Raw genomic sequence first — 21,917 nt, 5'->3', positions numbered from 1 at the left:
TCCGCATTGGGGTGGGTAAGGCCTTGCTCTAACCTGGCTCTCTGGTCACAGGCAGGGCCAGTGCTACCATTAAGGCAAATTAGGCGGTTGCCTAGGGCACCAAGATTTGGGGGTGCCAAAAAGCAGTGCCCTCAATTTTTTTTTTACAGTGTTCCTGGGCTGGGTTGCCAGCAGCTCGCTGGCACTTGCAGCTCAGAGTCCCTCTCCCAGCGCAGTGACTGCTCCATGCAATTATTGTCATTGCCAGGGGGGCAACATGCTCGGGGAGGGGGCGTAGCACAGGTGAGCTGGGGTGGGGAGCCCTGTGGCAGTTCCCCCCCCCCACCCTGAGGCACCCCCCGGCCCAGGGAGCCATGCGGCAGCTCCCCACCCCAGCTCCACTCTGCTATGCCCCCTCACTGCCCCCTCACTGCTCCCGCCTCCCAGGCTTACGGCGCCAATCAGCTGTTTGGCGCCACAAGCCTGTGAGAGGAGAAGAATTAGAGCGAGGGCAGAGTACTGGGGAGGAGGCTGAGCAGAGGTGAACTGCAGTGGGGAGTTGCCGCATGGCTCCCAGGGGAGGGGGGAACAGCCGGGGGGGGGGCGCCTCAGGTAAAGTGGGGAAGCTGCCACAGGGGGGGGTGCCTCAGAGCGGGGAGCTGCCTCGGGGCTGGGAATGGGCGGCACAAAGTGGAAGTTTAGCCTAGGGCACGAAACTTCCTTGCGCTGGCCCTGGTCACAGGCTACCGCCACTGGAGCAAAAGTCTGGTTGTCTCAGCTGGCTGGGCCAGATTTGTAGGGGAGAGAGTAGAAGGGGGAGGGAGGGTGGCACAGTAGTTTAGACCAGTGGGAAGGAAACAGACGCATGAGGGGAAGGCTGGCAGCAGAACCTCAAGTCTCACATCCCAGGGGGAGTTCAGGATTTAGCCGAAGCCGAAGCAGTTGAGGATGTCGGCTGGTTCCTCTTCTCTGCTTTGCCCTGCTCAGCTTCCCTTTCAGGATCAGGATGATGAAGGCCCAACAGTGCCATGTGGGTCCCAGGAGACAGCGGGTGTGAGACATACCCCAGGGTACAATCTGGACTGTTGTCCTGCTTAATTCTCCATCCCAGGGCATGTTTTACACTGCTTCCCTGTGTGAACAACAAACCCCTCCACGCTCTGCTCTCACACAGCCACCAGCGTGCAAAGTCACTCCTGGCTGCACTGTACTGAGTGTGACTTGCCAGACACTCAGGAACTTACCAAACGACACAGCAACATCAGCCAGTTTTTGACTCCCAGCCTTGCGCCCCGGGAATGTGCATCTTGGACAGCTCAGTCTGGTCACTGGGCTGGACAAACTCAGTCATTAGTGGGTCACCCCCACAGAGGGGCCGGATTAGGCCACAGCCTTGTTCTCTCCAGTCACATCCCCCAAACACTCCAATGAAAACACACAGGTCCAGACAAAACACTCAAACCACTTTACTAACTGGAGCAAGGGGGGGTTGGGGGGTTTTCAAGTGAGAAAGATGTAAACAGTTAGAACTAGTTACAAAAATAAAATTAAAACATGCATTTTAAATCTTAAATTTTACCAAGCTAAGGAAGATGCAAAGCAAACAGGATTTCCCACCCCACCGGATGTTGCAGGAAGTTCACAGTTCTTAGTACCCAGGCTGGATTATCTTCCAGCCTTGATCCACCCTCCCCAGTACAAAGCCCGTGTTGCCTTTAAAGCCACCTTGTTGCCATCTTTAAAGATGGGGGAAGATGTAAAAATGGAGACAATTCTTGCTTATGTTTTTATACCACTCTCCTCTTTGAGGCTCACGCCGCAGCTGAGGAGCAGGCGACAGTCAGTCTATGGCCTAAGTGAGCGTCCAGCCGTCCTTCAGGGCAGGTGTTCTCAACCTTTCTCTTGCTGAGGCCCCCTTCTGCATCCTATAAAAATGCTAGGGCCCAAGCAGGGGGGGAGGGGGCAGCAGAGTGTGAGGCTCTGGGAGAGGGGGACACCCTTGGGCGTAGGCATAGTTTTACTTCTATTTGGGGGGACAAGGGCTGGCTGGGCTCAAGCCAGTTCCACACAACAGGGTCCAGAGAGGGCGTTGACTCACCCCCTGACTCACTCAGGAAGCCCCCCACCTGTCTGGGTAGTGGGGGGATGCAACCAAAAATATAACTCAAAGGGGAAGACTCAGTTCAAAAAGTTTGAAAACTGCTTCGGGTGCGGGCAGGGGGGTAGCTAAGGACTGTATGCGGGCAGGGGGGAAGCTCAGGGTGCAGGCATGAGGAAGCTAGGGGCTGTGTAGTTGCAGGGAGGCTCCCAGTTCAACTCACAGCTTCAGGGGGCGTTGGGGCTTCCAGCTTCAGCCTCCCCACTGCTCCCGGCTTCGGGGATGTGGGGAAATGCCAGCTTCAGTTCCATGGCGCTCCCTGCCAGGGCGGGGGGGGGGGGGGGCCTCGGATTCAGCTCTGCAATGCTCCCGGACGGAGCAGGGGAGCGCAGGAATCTTGAGAGACATATTTTAACCAGACAATAATATTCAGCACATGACGACTTTTTCTATGACCTCTCACAAGACATACTTTGTACGTTTATCATTTTCTAAATGTGATGGCCATAATAGTGTAGACCAGTGGCTCTCACATGTGTTTCATCACACACCCCCTTCCATGTGTCTGTGATCATTTACGCCCCCACCCTCACAAGCACATATATGGCCACCCAGCTCTAATGGCAGAGTAGTTGCTGGTGATGTACCCAGCTCTGAAAGACTCCAATAGCAGCACAGAAGTTAGGGTGGCCACGTGAAAAGACTTATCACCCCACTGCCACCCTTACTTCTGTGCTGCTGCTCCACCTGGGCTTGAGAGCCTGAGCATTTATCCCCACCTCCCAGATAGGCCTGTTCCTTCTTCATGAGCCCCAACCACCCAGGGCCGACAGCCAGTGCTCTTTAAAAAAAACAACAACCCACAGAGGTCATGCCTCCCTTGACACATTCCTGAGCCTCCATTGGGAGGCTCTGCCCCACAGTTTGAGAATTGCTAGTGTAGAGAGTCACCGTGGGGATTGGTAGCCAAGATGGTAACACCTGCTCCTTTCTGACTCTGGGATGCCCAGAGAAAATGTCCGAGCAGGAGAGCGGAACAGATCCCATTGACATTAACCTTCCAAAACACATTTTGATGATTTCAGCTATAAACATTCCCTCCATCTTTCAGCCCCTACCCCCAGCAAATTCAATGAGACTGAGCTAGAATTGGGCAGGTGGCAGGGGTATAATCACTGAATTATTGATCTCTGAGTGAACAGAACACAGGAACCCTTGGGATAAATTGTTAACCTCTAACAAGATATAGCTAAACATAGACCACTACAGTTACCCCTCTTCTTCCAAGTCTTCAACAATACATGTTTACATTTCAATCTCTAGCTTATCTAAGGTGGACACACTTTTAAAATCTCTCTCTAAAGGTTCATAGGGGTAGCCGTGTTAGGCTGGATCTGTAAAAGCAGCAAAAAAATCCTGTGGCACCTTATAAACTAACAAATGTCTGTTAGTCTATAAGGTGCCACAGGATTCTTCGCTGCTTTCTCTAAAGGTTGAATCTGAGTCAATTACATGCAAGTTGCTTAACATTTTCTTGCCATGGGTCATAGAATTTTACATCTTGTGTGGATTCTTCCATGTTTAATGAGGTCTGACCTCCATATGAAACTTTTCCCACACTCCAAGCACTTATGAGGTCTCTCTCCTTTATGGATTGCCTGATGTTTACCAAGGATTGACCTCTGTATGAAACTTTTCCCACAGTCCAAGCACATATGGGGTCTCTCTCCTGTGTGGATTCCTTGATGAATAACAAGGTTTGACTTCCATGTGAAACTTTTCCCACAGTCCAAGCACTTATGAGGTCTCTCTCCTGAGTGGACTGCCTGATGTTTAACAAGGCCTGTTCTCCGTGTGAAACGTTTCCCACAGTCCAAGCACTTATGGGGTCTCTCTCCTGAGTGGACTGCCTGATGATTAACAAGGGATGATCTCCAAGTGAAACTTTTTCCACAGTCCAAGCACTTATGGGATCTCTCTCCTGTGTGGATGGCCTGATGAATAAGAAGGGATGCTCTCCGCTTGAAACTTTTCCCACAGTCCAAGCACTTGTGGGGTCTCTCTCCTGTGTGGACTGCCTGATGTTTAACAAGGTCTGACTTCCGCTTGAAACTTTTCCCACAGTCCAAGCACTTATGAGGTCTCTCTTCTGTGTGGCTTTTCTCATGTGAATTTAGTGCTGATTTTGACCTGAAACATTTCCCACACTCAAGGCACTGAATGGGCTTCTCTCCAGTGTGGCTTCTCCCATGGTTATTAAGATCTGAGAGCTTCTTGAAGGTTTCCCCACGGTCCAAGCATTGAAGGGGTTTCTTTCCGGTATGGATTGTCTGATGTGTCACAAGCTGTGATCTCACAATGAATCCTTTCCCACACTGCAGGCGGTGACAGGGTGTCTCTTCCTTGGAATTTGTTTGCTGCACTCTGGGATCTTCGTCTCCTCCCCCACCATTAATAGATTCATCCACTTTCTTCCTTGGGTGGTTTCCCAGAAGACTCTCTGACATGTGCCAATTTCCCCAGGCTTCTCCCTCTTCCCAGCACTGGGAAAAATTCCCTTCACCTCTTCCCACAAAGGTCGCCTGTGGTTGCACTTCTCCAGGAACTTCCTGATGTTGATTCCCCTCCTCGTTCTCACTCCCTCGCTCAGCACCTGCTAGGAGAGAGAGACAATCCAGACAGGAGTCATTGTGTTGGGGAGAAAGAGGAATAGCACCGAGGGAAAACCCAACACAAAGACTCAGCAATTTAATTCTGCCTCCACATCCCACCCAAACACTCACAGAGAAGGAGAGACGGGAAAGAAACTCCTGCACCTAAGAGGCAGGGTGGAATGGCGTGAGTGATATCTGTTGAGCACAGCCCTGCTCTGGGTGAGATGAGGAAGAACTGAGGGTGCTTATTCACACCATATTTAGGGATTCTAAACTTCTTACTTTATTTCCCAGATGGTTTCTGTGTCAGTCCTCACCTGTGCGGGTGCATCTCAGAAGCTGTCTTTCCTTGCAGGCCTGGAGATCCGGCACCCAAGGCTCTTCCCCTTGCTCCAGGCGGGCAATCAGCTCAGGTTTGGCAATGGGAAATCCTGTGCAGAGGGTGAAATCAGACCAGATCTAGATGCATGGAGCATTGGTGGAGTATTTGTCACAAAGGACATTCCGTGAGCGGAACCTGTCCCTGTGCTCTGCTGCAGAAACGTGGAATCCAAGAGGACGGGAACATGGTCACTGAGCCCCCTTGCACAGAAGAAGATGTCTGGGGAGGTGAGCTGAATTATTACTACACCCTCACTAGGCGTTCCCAGGATCTGTGCGCTCTGGGGGCCTTGCCGACTGACACACGGTTCTGGACTTAAACCCCTACCTCTTTCTAAACCTGCAGAGCCCAGAGCCCTCCCCAGGGCTGGAGCTAGTCCCAACGAGGGAGGTGAACAGGGATTGTGTCTGCAGCCGAGAAACAACACAGACAGGACAATGCTGGATTTATGCCCCTTTGAAAGCTGGAGCAGTGGGGATGGTTTAGCTTTTCCACTGGGTATTGACACCCATGTCCCACTGGAGGGGGCACGGAGATGCAAGTCTCTCTCACACGGCAGCTGTGCATTATGGAACCCACTCACCTCTGATCTAACTGACCAGGGAAGAACCTGACAGACACGCAGACCCCACGGCTTCTAGTATCCGAGGGGATGGGAATCCCTTACCCAGTGAGGTCACCGTCTCGTAGTTCTCCTGCATGACGTCCCTGTAGAGGGCTCTCTGAGCGGGGTTCAGCAGAGCCCCCTGCCCCTGGGTGAAATACACAGCCACCTCCTCGAAGGTCACCGGCATCTGAAACAAGAATACCCCACTCAGCACCTGCTGCCCCAGCCACAATCTCGCTAGTCATGGGAAAGGGAAAAAACCATGAAGCTCTGGGAGTGCCAGAGTAGCTGAATCCCACCACCCACCTGCTCAGAGCAGCCAGGAGGCTTCAGGGGTGGGAGAAGGTGAGAGCTCCTTGTCCCCCCAGCACACGGAGCAGGGCAGGGTCTTCTCATTTCCCACACACCTGCCAGCCACAGGCTGATACGGGAAGCAGAGCTCTGAGCCGGGGACAGGGACAGGAATCCCAACAGCTTCCCTGTGTATTTCACAGCAGCCTCTGGTAGGTGGGTTCAGAATCCAACACTGGGAGCCTGGAAAATGTTCCCAGTACTGCAGACGGCGTTATATCCTACTTGAGAAATGGGGGAATGTCCCCTCTCCCGCCACCAATGGGCCTACTCAGAAAAACAGCAGGCTTATCACACCCTGTCTCCTCCCTGCCTCTCCCTCCCCAAAAATCCCCTACCTGAGCTGGCTCCATCACAGCCATTTCCCTTCCCTGTCTCCTGGAAGATGGGACGATCTGGAGTGAAACCTGGACGTGATTCAGCCTGTCGGGGTGAGAGGGAAGGTTACAGAAGGGGCTGGAGTCCATGTCACCCTGACAGGAAAAAAGGGGCCACTTTGGGGGATTGCCCCCATTGCTGTGTAAACCCCTCCCCCTTAGCAATAGCCGGAGCCCTCTGATGGCAACACCTGAAGAATGAACAGCCCTGGATTCCCCCAGCAGCCCCCAGGGACAGGCAGGCAGAGGCTGAGCCCATTGGCCCATCTGCACTCACCCCCTGCCAGAGCCAGCAGTGACTCCGGTCTGACTCTGGTGTGGCTGAGATCTGAATCCTGCCTGGAAACGAGACCAGGGCCTCGGACAGCCCTCAACACTCAGGACACACAGATCCCATCAACACAAGTGTGTCTGACAATAACACACAGGGAGCAGGGTGTGAGGGGGGGGGGGGGGGGACTGGGTTTTTGCCTTGTAGCCTCTGCGCCCTGAGGGGTTAGTCCCCTGATCACCCTCAAAGCTGGTTTGATCAGTTCCAGGAGAAGAAAATCTTCTCTCCGTCCCTCCCTCCTCGTGTCCCGTGGGGCGGAGAAGCGGCCTGGGCATCTCCCCCCCCCCTTCCCCCGCCAGTCTCCCCACATCCCGCCTTTCCCTCGCAGTGCCCCCCCCTCACATCTTCCCCCATTCCAGCCTCGCTCCCCTCAGCCCCAGAATCCCCCCGGTCCCCCCGCATCGCCCCATCTTCCCTTCAGTGCCCTCCGCCCCCATCCCAGCCTGCCCCCCGCAGCCCCGCACCCGCCTCCTGCCCCCACCCCGCTCCCCCCGCCTGCCCTCACCCCCGGCACCTCTTTAGCCTCCGCCCCCTGCAGCCCGGGGATGCCAGGGGGGCGGGTCTCTCTCACCTTCCCTCCGAGCGGGGCCCCCCGGGGCAGGGGCCGGGCCGGGCTGGGGGCTCTGCCCTGGGAGAGGCTCCTGGGGGCGGAGCAGCGGGAAGGGCCCTGCTGGAGATTCTCCTCTCCCGGCTGCAGCCAGGGCTCCGGGCTCCCAGCACCAGCCGCCCCCGGGGCTCGGGGATCTCGCCAGGAGCCTGGGAGCCAGAGTCACCGCAGCGGCTGCGAGTCGCTTCCTGCTGCTGGGCCTGAGCCCGGAGCTCGCTGCCCGGAGCCGCCTCCCGGCAGCTCCTGGGTCCTAGCGCTGAAGGGATCGCGCTGCAGCATCTCTGGGTCCGGCTCCTGTTCCACTCCCAGGCGCTAAGGTCAGAAGGGCCCATCACGAGCATCTAGCCCAGGGGGTCTCATGACCAAATTTGGTGGCCTCAGAGTATGGCCAGGAACTCTCGCTGGTGTCCGCTCTGACACTTTCCCCATGAATCCTAACTAACTTTAGGAGAAGCCAATACATGTGCACACAGGTAAGAGGGGGGAACGTTCCTCCTAGTGTGGGGGAATTTTTCTGGCTTATACGGAGCCATGGTGGAATTGGCTAGAGAAAGAATCTGAGTCCTTTACCCAAAGGCCTGCATGACCTCAAGGATCCCTCCCCTTCCACTCTGGTCCCCATAACTCCCAGGCTGGGCTCAGGGCTCCTGAGCTGCTCAACCCCCAATCTTCTTGTGATCACCCAGGACAGGTATCCCCATCATGGGGTGTTCCCTTCACTCTGGACGCTTCCCTGATCATTGCACAGAGTTCAGAACAAATACAATTTATTAAACAACAATTAATACAAAAATGAGGAGAAAAGTGGGAAAGATTAAAGGAAAACATGTCACTCCACTCGGGGGGGAACGGGACCACAAACAGCATCTGCGGGATGCCAGGGCAGTTCACAGTCTGTTCCTCCCATGTCCCAGGCCTCCTGCCCAAGCCCTGGCTGTGCTGCAGGGATGCTACGGATCAGACACTTACTCTGGTGGTGGCCACATGCCCTCAGGCTCTAGGTGGCAGGACTCTTCTCCTAGATCAGCCTCTTCCTCTCAGGGTTATTTATAAATAAATAAATGGCAATATACCAATCTCCTAGAACTGGAAGGGACCTTGAAAGGTCATTGAGTCCAGCCCCCTGCCTTCACTAGCAGGACCAAGTACTGATTTGTCCCCAGATCCCCAAGTGGCCTCCCTCAAGGACTGAACTCACAACCCTGGGTTTAACAGCCCAATGCTCAAACCACACCCAGTCTGGCCTGCAAGGCCTCTTGGCTGAGGGCGTCTCCTTGCCCTGGGCCCCTTGCCCAAGATCCCCTTGGTTCACTGCTCCCAGCTCTGAACTGCTCCAGTTTCCCTCTGCCACAGCACTGCTGCTGCTCTGCGTCGAGCCCAACTCTCTCTTTCCTTGGCACCTCCTGCTCTGCACTGGCCCAGCCAGCTCCAGCTCACACAGAGGAGAGGAGAGGACCCCGGGCTGCTGACTCCCTCATTGGCTTGCCTGGCCTGTCAATCAGGCTGACCTAAAGCATTGACCCCTTTCCATTGTCAGTCTCAGGATCTTGATTTCTCATTGGCCCTTCCCCTTTCTTTTGGTATTAGGAGGTGGCCAAACGATTGAAATGGCCAACTAGTGGCCAACTCATTAAGTTTCAGTAAGAGGCCAACAATCCCCTTACACCTATAAACGTGAAAATCATAATTTATTTATTACTAGCTAGTAAGTCTGCTACTGGGAAAAAATGTTATTTCTACGCTTGCTAAAATTTTTAACAACTTCTCAGCTAGCGACTCAGGTTGCCAACTTGGTAATATTTAAAAATGGACACTCAAGCAGGATTGCTGAAACCTTCCCTGCCCCACCTCTTCCCCCTGAGGTCCCATCCCTGCCCCACTTCTTCCTTCCAAGGCCCTGCCCCAACTCCCCCTCTTCCTCCAAGGCTCTGCCCGCCCTCCACTTCTCTTCCTCCCCTCCCTGGCTAGGTCAGGAGGGACTTGCCTGTGGAGCCAGGCCTAGTAGCTGCAGCTGCCCAGAGCAGATAGGAGGCAGCCCCGGCTGAGTAGGGTCTGATGCGAGTGATGACCCAGTTCCTCCCCACCCGCAGTAACTCGACTTTGTGTGTCCGATCAGTAGATCTGACCAGATATTGTCAGGTCCCCTTTTCGACTGGATTTCATGGTTGAAAACCAGGCACCTGCCCACACTAACAGCACCCAATGTGCAATAAGTGCTGGGAATGCGTCAGGAACAACTTCTGCTTTCTGATGGTGGAAGAAGTAACCGGAGGACAGACGGGTTAGACTCAGTTCTGACCAGCAGGGAATGGGGCTTAGATGGGGGGGGGGACTTCACACAGAGCTTGTAGGGCAGCCACAGTCCTGGGAGAGAGCTGCTGCTGGACTGGAGAGTCCGGGCTCTCAGCTCCCCACACTGCCCCTCTTAGGTCGGTGGAAGTGCTCCTGGTGAGGACATGCCGCACCGACCCAAGAAGGATTGTGTGAACATCACCTACCACAGTCATTACTGGAGTGGTTATAAGTCAACCTCATACAGGTCAACTTAGGTTTGGAGTGTTGCCGTACCCTTACAAGCAAAGGGATTTCTCTCACCCCAAAGCTTTCAGCAGTCCATGTTCATTGGAAAGCCTTCCAGCTAGGACCACTCCCCCAGCTCAATGATGCTCCTATTGTCTTTCAAGTGATCTTGCTCCCATAAGTAGAGATGGAGCAGGGGAGGTGGCCAGAGCCCTTCTCCTCGCCCCTTCTTATACTCAGAACCTTTATACTGGAAAAGTCTTTAGTGGGTCATGGGGTCAAGGAACTCCATGGCACAGGTGAGCTCCACACTACGCTACAGATGAATTGTACGTTTCTTTGTTTACCCCTTTCTTTCTATTGGTGGACGGCCAAATAAGAGTTTTCTAACAGGGACAGTCAGTCCTTTGTTGTCTCTGAGGAGTTAGTCTGTGGACGTTCCCCAGAACTATGGCATATTTCAGTAACAAACTGGGTTACCCTATGGCTGGGTTTTCCCAGAGAGAGCCTCTTTTTTGAGCCTGCTCAGTGGAGACGCTCTCTACACCAATATTCCACATGAGGATGGGCTACAAGCTGTCAGGAACAGTATCCCTGATGAGGCCACAGCACACCTGGCAACTGAGCTTTGTCACTTTGTCCTCACTCACAACCATTTCAGATCTGGGGACAACTTATACCTTCAAGTCAGCGACACTGCTATGGGTATCCGCATGGCCCCACAGTATGCCAACATTTTTATGGCCGACTTAGAACAACGGTTTTTTGGCTCTCGTCCCCTAGCGCCCCTCCTCTACTTGTACTACATTGATGACATCTTCATCATATGGACCCATGGGAAGGAGGCCCTTGAAGAATTCCACCAGGATTTCAACAATTTCCACCCCACCATCGACCTCAGCCTGAACCAGGCCACACAAGAGATCCACTTCATGGAAACTACAGTGCAAATAACTGATGATCACATAAACACCACCCTATACTGGAAACCTACTGACCTCTATACTTACCTACATGCCTCCAGCATCCATCCAGGACACATCACACGATCCACTGTCTACAGCCATGCCTCAAGACACAACCGCATTTGCTCCAATCCCTCCGGCAGAGACAAACACCTATAAGAGCTTTATCAAGCATTCTTAAAACTACAATACCCGCCTGGGGAAGTGAGGAAACAGATTGACAGAGCAAGATGAGTACCCAGAAGTCACCTATTAGAGGACAGGCCCAACAAGGAAAATAACAGAACACCACTGGCCATCATGTACAGCCCCCAGCTAAAACCTCTCCACCGCATCATCAACCATCTACAACCTATCCTGGAGACAGTTTATTCTTAAGCAATTGCAAGAGGGGAACTACACACCCGGGCAGGGAATTTCCCTTACTTTAGGTAGGGCTCCAAATATAAACAATTGGGGCAAGGCCTTTCTACCTTTTTTTTTATTTAAATAGACAATAATGATTATAGCTGCAGTTTGTTTATACATTTTTGCCGGATTTTTTTAAATAGGCTTTGCTGCAGTTTACATTTTATTATTATTAAAGCCAGGTCAAAAAACAGCATTTCTGACCATTTCCTCAGCCACCTAGCACAAACCCTGCTTCCACAAATCTTGCGCTATTAGCAAGGTTAGCCTGTCTTTTACTCTCTCACTTGACAACACAAAATGGCTACTACACTTCCACACACAACTCTTTTGTGCTTCTAGCACAACAATCAATTTTAAACTTTTATTTTTATTAAACCTTGCATTTTTGATTTTAGATTAAATGGTTTAGCCTCATGGGCTTTGGTTGGCTGCAACAACAATGCATGGTTAGTACAGGAGCGGTGTGACGTTATGAGTGTAATATAATATCTCATTGAAGGTGACAGGACCAGAACGAATTAATTAACTCATAGACTGACCTGACCCATGGGTGAACCTTAAGACCTGGTTAGGAAGATATGTAACCGACTAGAGCTTTGAAATACAAGTCTGCATTGTTAGAGGTAGAAGGGGAGATGTTTGCTCAGGTCTTGTGATGTCAGCAAACAAGTCTTGTCTATTGCTATAGTTTTAATTCAAAGATCAAAAAAGGAATATTAGCATTTATGATGATACTTGAGGGAAATAGTATTATTGTCTATGTGTCTCTTTGAAGGTTGTGCTAACCTGTATCTGAACTGTTTAATGGATAAATTACTCTGTGCTAATTGCCAGGATGTTTGGAAGAAGGAGTTAAGCCTATTGTTTTCTCAGGCCAAAAGGCTGCTGGAAATGTATAAGAAGCCTGGGACATGATCCTGCTTCATCTCAGATCTGCTCTGGGTTTCAAGAGGGGGAAACCTTAAGCCATAAGGATTGAGATCCCCAGTCACTGACTGGAGACACCCTGAATATAAACATTGGACTATAACCTATGGACTATTTCTAAAAGGACTTTTGGCAACTACAAGCTGATCTCTGCTATGCATCTGAACCTCAAGAATTGAATTCAAGTCTGTCTGTAGATTTGCTTTAAGGGCACTTTAAGGGAACTGCGTGGTTTGGACTTCTAAGTGACCAGTGAGGTACTAGAAAAGCTGTTTTGTGCTGGTTTGGTAAATCTAAGTATTGGAATAACCACCAGCGTTTGGGGTTTGTATGCCCCGTTTGGTTTGCAGTTCACCCTAATTGAGTGACCTCAGCTGGCTCCCACGGGCAGCACCGTCACAAGCGGCGCCAGGGTTTCTGGCGCCCTAGGCAGAATTCACGGGGCGGCATTTTGTGCGCTCCCCACAGGGCGCGTGGGAGCTTCCGGTCCTGTCGTGCCGCCAAAGAAGGACCCTCTGCCGAAATGCCGCCGGCGACAGCGGCAGTCATTGAGCTGCTCAATTGCCTGCTGCTGTTTTCCGCGGCACATCGGCAGAAAGTCCTTCTTCGGCGGCACGACAGGAGTGGAACCGGAAGTTCCCGTGTGCCCCGTGGGGAGCGCACAAAATGCCACCCGCCGAATCCTGGCGCCCTAGGCGACTGCTTAGGGTCGCCTAATGGAAGGTTAGTATGAACATGTAAGGTATTATTATTATGTTCTTTACGACAACATAATTTTAAGCTAAACAAAAGCAATAAAACCATTAACATTCCCATTGTAATAATATGATGGGGCTGTTGCACAATACATCATAATTAGTAAAAAAAGCAGATACCCTATAGGCTGTATGAAAGACACACTTTTCAATTTGATATATATATTTTGGAGCATATGAATCTGACCTTGTAATTCAGAGATTTTCTGGACCTTTGGTAGCAGTGAAAGCAAATTTTGGAATTGGTCAGGTACTAAGGCAGTTCAATTAAAGGGTTATTTGGAATCTCAGGGCTGATTATAGAACTCTATTGCCTGCAGCAGTGGTGAGATTAAAATGTATGTCTTGCAAAGTGGTGGCTTTGACATTGGGGTGGAAAATTAACCACGCGTTGTGTTTGAATCAGATCAGCCTGAGGCTTCTTTATTTCAAGCATATGCTGGTAGCTCTCCGAGGAACCTTAAAGCTTAAAACCACAAACAGTTACACACCCACTTTTCCAAACCTTATTAGTAACTTAGAAGTTTATCAAAAACAAGCCTTATTAAGAATATAGCAAAAGAAGCTTTTCCTGTTATTCACAGGTTGTCCTCTTGCGGTTACTGGCTTTTCTAACACTCCTTCTTCTTTGGCAAGTTTCTTTCTTCTCCCCCTTCTCCAACCCTCCTACTCACTTATGCAGTTAGCTTACCTTGGATAAATAGAGGCCTGGGAGAAATATGAGGCCTATTGAAGTTTTCTCTTACAACATACATGCGGCTATTATTAGCTTGGAAAAGCAGGTGTTCTGTAGGGTCATTTTTTGTCCCATACCCTTCCAACAAACGTTGTCATGAACAGTGACAACTTCCCCAGGCTTCAGTTTTTGTACACGCTGAAGCTGTAGGGGTTCTAAAGGCCAAAGTGTCCATTGATTCCCTATTTTTATTTAAATGTCGGGGGTTATTCCAGGAGCACTGACTACAAATCGGTTAGGCATACCAGGTCGTTTAATTTCCCAAATGTTTTGGTGAATTATTTAATCCCACATGCATTTTTGCCACGGACCCAGCAGGATACGGTATGTGGGAACCCACATCCCTCCAATCGGTCTGTATGCTTGGAAGGAGCACTGCGAATGCCTGCACTTCCACCCAGAAAGTCTTTACGGCCATGGATCAGATGGTACTCCTGAAGTGTCTGTAAGAGCTGTAGGCAAAGCCTGATCCTCCAGATCACTCTGAATGGCCATGAGCTGGTCATTCAGGAAATCCTGAACTTCTGAACAAGCCAGATCTCACCACAGTGCCTTCCCAGCCTCAGTGATATTTAGCACCATCGTCATCAGAAGTATCTGGGTCATTGACCTCAGGGCAGAGATAACACGTAATTCAGCCTGTACCTGGGTTAGCTGTGCTCCAGAGAGAAGACCCGTGGCCTTTTCCAATTTATTTATGTTGTTGGCCTTTATAGATATTCCAAATTGCAGCTGTGCTACTGGCACCATTTTATAGGTGATTAGTGAAGTCCCCCCCTTCTTTTTTTCTTTTTAGAGGAAACCCAGGCCCTTTGCTGTGCTAACCTAATGGCAGTTCCTTTTCAGCAATTAGAATATATAGAGGTGACCTGAAAACTGGAGACGGGCAGTGTACATTTATAGTCCCGAGCATAATTTAGCTTTCTCTTTTTTTTTTTTAGGTGAAGTACCATACCACATTTATTGGCTAAACACTTTTAGATACTTTTGGGAGGCATTAGCATTAATAGCATGGGAAGGGATATATTGCAATATGGTGCAGGTTAAATTATTGGTTACTGGGATTATTTTAGTACAGGTAAAATTTCCGGTGGCAGAACAGACTTTTCGGGTATACGTTTGATTATTTACCCTAGTTGGGTGACTAAGTAAAAATAAGGGACTTTTTCATTTCACATGCTATACATTTCGGGAACGGCCATTATATTTACCTTGCAATAGAACACATTAATTTTAGATTTTGGGGGCTTATTTGTAGTGATAGTCTAGATTTCTATTTTTATTGACCCATTTGTTTTTTTACTTGTTTGCTTATATGACTGATTTTGAATTTTAAAGAATCAATTTTTTTGAGCAGAATTTTAGTAAATCACTAAGACGTGAAGGCTTTGGCCACTGTATTTCATTAGAATATATTTGTATTTGGGTATATTACAGGGGAAGTAGTGGTGGTGGGGGAGATGGTAGGAGTAGCATTTGTGGCAGCAAAATGCCTTTGGTATTCATCATCTGAAAGCCAACTGGGGAGTGCTATACATGCTGAAGGTACTTGTCCAAAAGCACAGCATGCATTACTTGGAATAAACCCCAAAGTCCAATGAATATCACATTTCCAAGACTCGTCCCCATAATTTCCTTCTTGCTAGTATACAATATTTTGTTATTTTTTCCCACCAGTGCCAGTTTTTAATGTTCTTTGTGGTCAGAAAACCCTGGGCTTTGGTGGTTTCAGTAGAGTAAGTATTCCTACTTCTTGGCACAGTGGTGGTTTAGCATTTTGCAGGGGAGAGGTTACTAGCACATCACCCTGTAATGCTTTAGGTTTTTTAGCACAAATCAAATGCATGGTAGTTCTGTCAGTAGACAAGGGAGAGGTTACTAGCACTTTATCTTATCCTTTTTTTCTGCTGCCCAAAAGAAACAGCAGCACCAGAAGGAGAAACAGGCTGATCATCAGTCGTAAAGTCCTCTTGAGGTGGAGAGGCCTTTTTGCAGTGAGAAGCACGGGTCCAGGCAGTCAGTTCTTGGCATTTTACAGCGGTGTTGGTAGTCAGCAGGTTTTTAGTTCTTCACTGGATCATTGTAACTCCTGTTCACCATTTAATTACACTTGCCATTTTGCCTACATTGTAAACTTCTGTGCAATATTGTAATTCAAAACCCATTTTAAAATGCTTACTGCATTTTGTGGAAGGCATGTGCTACAGCCTCCATTTTTGCAAGCCATACTGTAATTTTATTAGTCTAGTTGAGATGTGTGAATTAGGTATGTATAGGTGACAGAATCAACCTCCAGGACCAGCCCGTCCTGATGAAATAAAGTTCAAATGCCAACGGCTGAAGAACTAGACAACAGCCCTAACTCAAGCAAGAAGCATCCGCCCTAAAAAAAGAAAGAAACAACAGAAGGAAGATCAAAGCCAGGTCCCAGGCTGACAGTCACACCTGCAATTGACGGGTGATCAAGCACCAAACCCAGAGGCGGCGTGACACAGCGAGACCTAGAGACTTTGAATCCAAACTAAAAGCCTATAAAAAGGAAGGGTGAGATGAGAGACTTTGCTTAACATTCTGCTATCAACATCAAGGAGCATCGGTGCGCGCCCGACAGAGACCCGGCTCCTCCTCGTGCTCAGCTTTCCTGGCCAGTTAGCTGCCACGAGCTACGATCCCAAGCTGCAAACTCAATCAGGACTGGTAACTATCCAGCAGCTGCAGAACATTTTGGTGTGTGTGTGTGTGTGTGTGAGAGTGGATCTGTAGAAGTATTAAGGTATTTGCTAATAGTTATACATCAATAATAAATGTGGCATCTTTGTCTTGACCCCTAAAACGATCCTGTGTGGGTTTGTTTGAACAACACTATACATGCTGAAGGTACTTGTCCAAAAGCACAGCATGCATTACTTGGAATAAACCCCAAAGTCCAATGAATACTTCACTTCCAAGACTCGTCCCCATAATTTCCTTCTTGCTAGTATACAACATTTTGTTTTTTTTCCCACCAGTGCCAGTTTTTAATGTTCTTTGTGGTCAGAAGTCCCTGGGCTTTGGTGGTTTCAGTAGAGCAAGTGTTCCTACTTCTTTCTTGGCACAGTGGTGGTTTAGCATTTTGCAGGGGAGAGGTTACTAGCACATCACCCTGTAATGCTTTAGGTTTTTTAGCACAAGCCAAATGCATGGTAGTTCTGTCAGTGGACAAGGGAGAGGTTAGTAGCACTTTATCTTGTCCTTTTTTCCTGCTGCCCAAAAAAAACAGCGGCATCAGGAGGAGAAACAGGCTGATCATCAGTCGTAAAGTCCTCTTGAGGTGGAGAGGCCTTTTTGCAGTGAGAAGCACGGGTCCAGGCAGTCAGTTCTTGGCATTTTACAGTGGTGTTGGTAATCAGCAGGACTTGATAAGGTCCTTTCCAGCGTGGAGCCAGGGTGGTCTTTCGCTGATGGACCTTTATGTAGATCCAATTTTCTGGTTTCAGCAAGTGGCAAGGTTGTTCATGTATAATCATTATTGTCGATTAAAAAAAAAGGTAGAAAGTCTTGCTCCAACTGTTTATCTTTGGAGCCCTACCTGGAGTAAGAGAGATTCCCTGCCTGGGTGTGCAGTTCCTCTCTTGCAATTGCTTAAGAATAAACTGTCTCTGATTTGTTACAACCAACCTTAAAGTAAAAACTCTGTTTTCTTCCGCAATTATTGATGCCGTGACTCGGATGGTAACGCCAGGCTCAGCCCGCGGCAGCTACTGCGGACTGTTCCCCTTCGAACCCCAAGGCGCCAATCAAGAGGTAAGAGACCTTCTGAAATCTCTAATGGGGTATCGAAGGAGGACTGCCTGTGGAACCATCTGTCCCTCTGGGGCTCATGCCATCTGAACTTATTGATTTTGTAACAAAATCAAATGCAGAGAGGTACTGAGGAACTGTTGCCGCTCTCAATAAGATTACTTTGAAGAGTGCCGCCCCCAAGGCACGTGCTTCCTCGTCTGGTGCCTGGAGCCAGCCCTGGAAGTGGTACTGAGGATTTAGTTTTCCCTGATGTGTAACAAGGCCTGATTTCAGTCAATTACATGGAAGCTGCTTAACCCTTTTTGTCATGTGTCACAGAAGTTTAGATCTTGTGTGGATTCTCTCATGTTTAATGAGGTGTGATCTCTATATGAAACTTTTCACACAGTCCAAGCACTTGTGGGTTCTCTCTCCTGTGTGGATTGCCTGATGTTTATCAAGGTCTGACCTTTGTGTGAAACTTTTCCCACAATCAAAGCACTTGTGGGGTCTCTCTCCTGTGTGGCTTTTCTTAAGTGACTTTTGTGCTGACTTTGGACTGAAACATTTCCCTTCAGCTCCTCCCACAAAGGTCGCCTGGGGTTGCACTTCTCCAGGAACTTCCTGATGATGATTCTCCTCCTCATTCTCATTCCCTCGCTCAGCACCTGCTGGGAGAGAGATAATCCAGACAGGAGTCATTGTGCTTGGAAGAAAGAGGAATAGCACCGAGGGAAAACCCAACAGAAAGATTGAACAATTGGATTGTGCCTCCACAACCCACCCAAACACTGAAAGTGAAGGAGAAATGGGAAGGAAACTCCTGCAGCTAAGAAGATGGGTGGAAAGTCTTGAGCGATATTTGCTGACTACAGCCCTGTCCTAGCTGAACGAGGGAGAACAGGGGGTGCTTACTCACACCATATTTGGGGATTCTCAACTTTTTCCTTCCCTCCCTAGATGGTTTCTGTGTCAGTCCTCACCTGTATGGGGGCATCTTGGAAGCCTTCTTTCCTCGCAGGCCTGGAGATCGGGCACCCACGGCTCTTCCCCTTGCTCCAGGCGGGCGATAAGTTCAGGTTTGGCAAGGGGAAATCCTGCACAGAGGGTGAAATCAGACCAGATCAGGGTGCATGGAGCATTGGTGGAGTATTTGTTACTAAGGACATTCTGTGAGTGGAACCTGTCCCTGTGCTCTGTTGGAGGAACGTGGAATCCAAGAGAAAGGGAACGTGGTCACTGAGCCCCCTTGCACAGAGGAAGTTGTCTGGGGAGGTGAGTTTAATTATTACTACACCCTCACTAGGCGTTCCCAGGATCTGTGCACTCTGGGGGCCTTGTCGACTCACACACGGCTCTGGACTTAAACCCCTGCCTCTTTCTAAACCTGCAGAGCCCAGAGCCCTCCCCAGGGCTGGAGCTAGTCCCAACGAGGGAAGTGAACAGGGATTGTGCGTGCAGCCAAGAAACAACACAGACAGGACAATGCTGGACTAATGCCCCTTTGAAAGCTGGAGGGGTAGGGATGGTTTTAGCTTGTCCCTTGGGTGTTGACACCGATGTCCCACTGGAGGGGGCACGGAGATGCAAGTCTCTCTCACGTGGCAGCTGTGCATTATGGAACTCACTCACCTCTGATCTAACTGACATGGGAAGAACATGACCAGATTCACACATGCAGACCCCACAGGTTCTAGTATCTGAGGGGACGGGAATCCCTTACCCAGCAAGGTCACCGTCTCGTAGTTCTCCTGCATGACGTCCCAGTAGAGGGCTCTCTGAGCGGGGTCCAGCAGAGCTCCCTGCTCCTGGGTGAAATACACAGCCACCTCCTCGAAGGTCACTGGCATCTGAAACAACAAGAGTCCCTCCCTCAGCACCTGCTGCCCCAGATACAATCCCACGAGTCACGGGAAAGGGAAAAAAATGTGAAGCTCTGGGAGGACCAGACTGGCAGAATCCCACCACCACCCAGCTCAGAGGCTTCAGGGTGGGAAGAAGGTGAGCGCTCGCTGTCCCCCACATCAGACGGAGCAGGGCCGGGATTTCTTATTTCCCACATGCCTGCCAGCCACAGCCTGACATGGGAAGCAGAGCTCTGAGCCGGGGACAGGGACAGGGACCCCAACAGCTTCACTTCGTATTTCACAGCAGCCTGAGGCCAGTGGGTCCAGGCTCCAGCACTGGGAGTCTGGAAAATGTTCCCAGGCCTGCCTACGGGGTTGTATCCTGTTTGAGAAATGGGGGAATGTCCCCTCTCCCCTCCCCCACCTCCAATGGGCCCACTCAGAAAATCAGCAGGTTTCTCACACCCTGTCTCCTCTCTGCCTCTCCCTCACCCCGCCCAGCAGTTCCCTGAAAATCTCCTACCTGAACTGGCTCCATCACAGCCATTTCCCTTCCCAGTCTCCTGGAAGACGGGACCATCTGGAGCGAAATGTGGATGTGATTCCTCAGTCTGTCAGGGCGAGAGGAGCAATGGGGGAGGTTACAGAAGGGGCTTCAGTCCATGTCACCCGCAGATTCCCATGGAAGAAACAGAGTCTTCACTCTTGTGTTTGTTAGCAGCAAGTCAGAGGCAGTTTATTTCAAGCAATTGCAGGGGGAGCCTATGGAGAGGGGGGGGTTCCCTTTCTTAGGCAGGTCTCCAAAGTACAACAGTTTAAAGCACATATTTATAGGTTCCCCTCACATATATCAACGGATACAGCTGAATCTTGTTATACATTTTCCTTCCCATTCTTATCTGAAAGCAAGGTTAGAAAACTGCTTCCCATGTCTTTTCCCCATCCGCCTCGCACAATCGCCGGTTCTACAAATCTCGTGACATTAGGGTTAGGGTTAGCCTTGTTGTGGAAAAACAACCACGCGTTGTGTTTGGATCAGAACAGCCTGAGGCCTTTGACTGATTACCAGCGCACAGGGGCGGACCGCTATTGGAAACAGCTTCCTCGAAGCTGGTTACAGACAGGCTTATAAAGCTTAAAAGCACAAACTCGTTACACAAGGCTCATACATTGCCTTGTCATTTCCTTACTAGAAATGTTGCAAAATCAATATAAATTAGAGCAAACTTAAATTCTTCTCCCCAGCAGCTCTGGTGGACCTGGGTCGAGCCTGGGGAGGGGATTTTTTCCACTGACTCCTTCTGCCCCATGTACACAGAAACAAGCAGGATCTTAGTTCAAGGCCTGTAAGCAAGCTTGACCAAACTCAGGACCTTGACTAAAGCTTAAGGCCGGCTAAATTTTCCCTCACAGCCTGTCTTCTGCTCTGTCTCTTAAAAACACTAAAATGGCTGCTGCAAATCCCCTTTTCACACTTCCACATTCCCCCGAGGCTCTTCAGACACTTTCAGTAACAGCAACTCTGAGCCAAATGCTAGAAAAAGAGCAGAACTAAAGGGACCACTTTGGGGGATTTCCCCACACTGCCCTGTAAACTCCTCTCCCTGAGGAACAGCCAGAGCCCTCTGGTGGCATCACCTGAAGAACGAGCTGCCCTGGACTCCTGCAGCAGCCCCCAGGGACAGGCAGGCAGAGGCTGAGCCCAGTGGCCCATCCACACTCCCTGCCTGCCCAAAGCAGCAGTGACTCCGGTGGGGCTGAGATGTGAATCCTGCAGGAAAATCACACTAGGGCCCCGGGCAGACCCCAAAACTCATGAGACACAGACCCCGCCAGCACGGGTGTGTCTGACAATACATAGGGTGACCAGATGTTCCGATTTTATAGGGATGGTCCCGATTTTTGGGTCTTTTTCATATATAGGCTCCTATCATCCCCCACCTCCCAGAGCCGGCTTTAGGCCTATTCCACCAATTCCCCCGAATTGGGCCCCGCGCCTAAGAGGGCCCCACGCCCAATGAGAATCCGTTCCCTGGCTAGAGGCGCCTTTTAAATTTTTACTCGCCTGGCAGCACTCCGGGTCTTCAGCAGCAATTCGGCGGCGGGTCCTTTGCTTGCTCTGGGTCTTCGGCGGCGGATCCTTCAGTGCCGCCGAAGACCTGGAGCGAGCAAAGGACCCGCCGCCGAAGTGCCGCGGAAGACTCGGAGCACCGCCCAGTGAGTACAAGCCCCACGTGTTTTTTTACATGTGTTTTTTGTTTGTTTGTTTTTTTAAGTCATCCCTGCTGGGGCCCCCTTGAAACTGTTCGAATTGGGCCCCACACTTCCTAAAGCCGGCCCTGCCACCTCCTGTCCTGATTTTTCACACTTGCTGTCTGGTCACCCTAGATAATAACACACTGGGCGGGGGGGGGGGCTGGGTTTTTGCTTTGTAGCCTCTGCACCCTGAGGGGTTAGTCCCTGATCACTCCCAAAGCTGGTTTGATCAGTTCCAGGAGGAGAAAAGCTTCTCTCCGCCCTTCCCCCTTTGTGTCCCGTGGGGCGGAGAAGCTGCCTGGGCATCTCCTCCCCCCACACCTCCGCCAGTCTCTCCACATCCCCCCTTCCC

General features: G+C 50.3%; 1 protein-coding gene and 1 long non-coding RNA gene across 3 annotated transcripts; both read right to left on the bottom strand.

The window, feature by feature from the left end:
• Positions 1-3,247: 3,247 nt before the first annotated feature.
• On the bottom strand, positions 3,248-5,835 carry LOC123345495 (zinc finger protein 300-like). Of its 2 annotated transcripts, none has more exons than XM_044982452.1 (3): positions 5,781-5,835; positions 5,049-5,162; positions 3,248-4,733 (listed from the first exon to the last, which is right to left on the bottom strand). In XM_044982452.1, exons 1-3 carry the CDS (start codon positions 5,812-5,814, stop codon positions 3,622-3,624), a joined length of 1,260 nt encoding a protein of 419 aa, XP_044838387.1. In that variant the 5' UTR covers positions 5,815-5,835; the 3' UTR covers positions 3,248-3,621. The 2 variants fall into 2 exon arrangements, with proteins under 2 accessions (XP_044838387.1, XP_044838388.1); XM_044982453.1 differs by having other exon boundaries at positions 3,248-4,730.
• Positions 5,836-13,364: 7,529 nt separating this feature from the next.
• On the bottom strand, positions 13,365-19,234 carry LOC123345505. Its single transcript, XR_006572793.1, has 3 exons — positions 19,186-19,234; positions 18,446-18,559; positions 13,365-18,133 (listed from the first exon to the last, which is right to left on the bottom strand). It is a non-coding gene; the product is annotated as an uncharacterized LOC123345505 (long non-coding RNA).
• Positions 19,235-21,917: the final 2,683 nt, after the last annotated feature.

The sequence above is a fragment of the Mauremys mutica genome, chromosome 12 (genome assembly GCF_020497125.1).
Source record: "Mauremys mutica isolate MM-2020 ecotype Southern chromosome 12, ASM2049712v1, whole genome shotgun sequence".
NCBI lineage: Eukaryota > Metazoa > Chordata > Testudines > Geoemydidae > Mauremys > Mauremys mutica.
The sequence above is the reverse complement of the archived record's forward strand: the minus strand, read 5'-3'. Positions and strand labels throughout refer to the sequence as shown.

Bases quoted from the DNA above. Each gene is read 5' to 3' on its own strand.
- LOC123345495 (XM_044982452.1), bottom strand. From the start codon at position 5,814: ATGCAGGAGAACTACGAGACGGTGACCTCACTGG. The intron at 5,163-5,780 runs GTAAGGGATTCC...CCCTCTGCACAG, and splicing joins CGAGACGGTGACCTCACTGG to GATTTCCCATTGCCAAACCT. The intron at 4,734-5,048 runs GTGAGGACTGAC...TCTCTCTCCTAG, and splicing joins TCTGAGATGCACCCGCACAG to CAGGTGCTGAGCGAGGGAGT.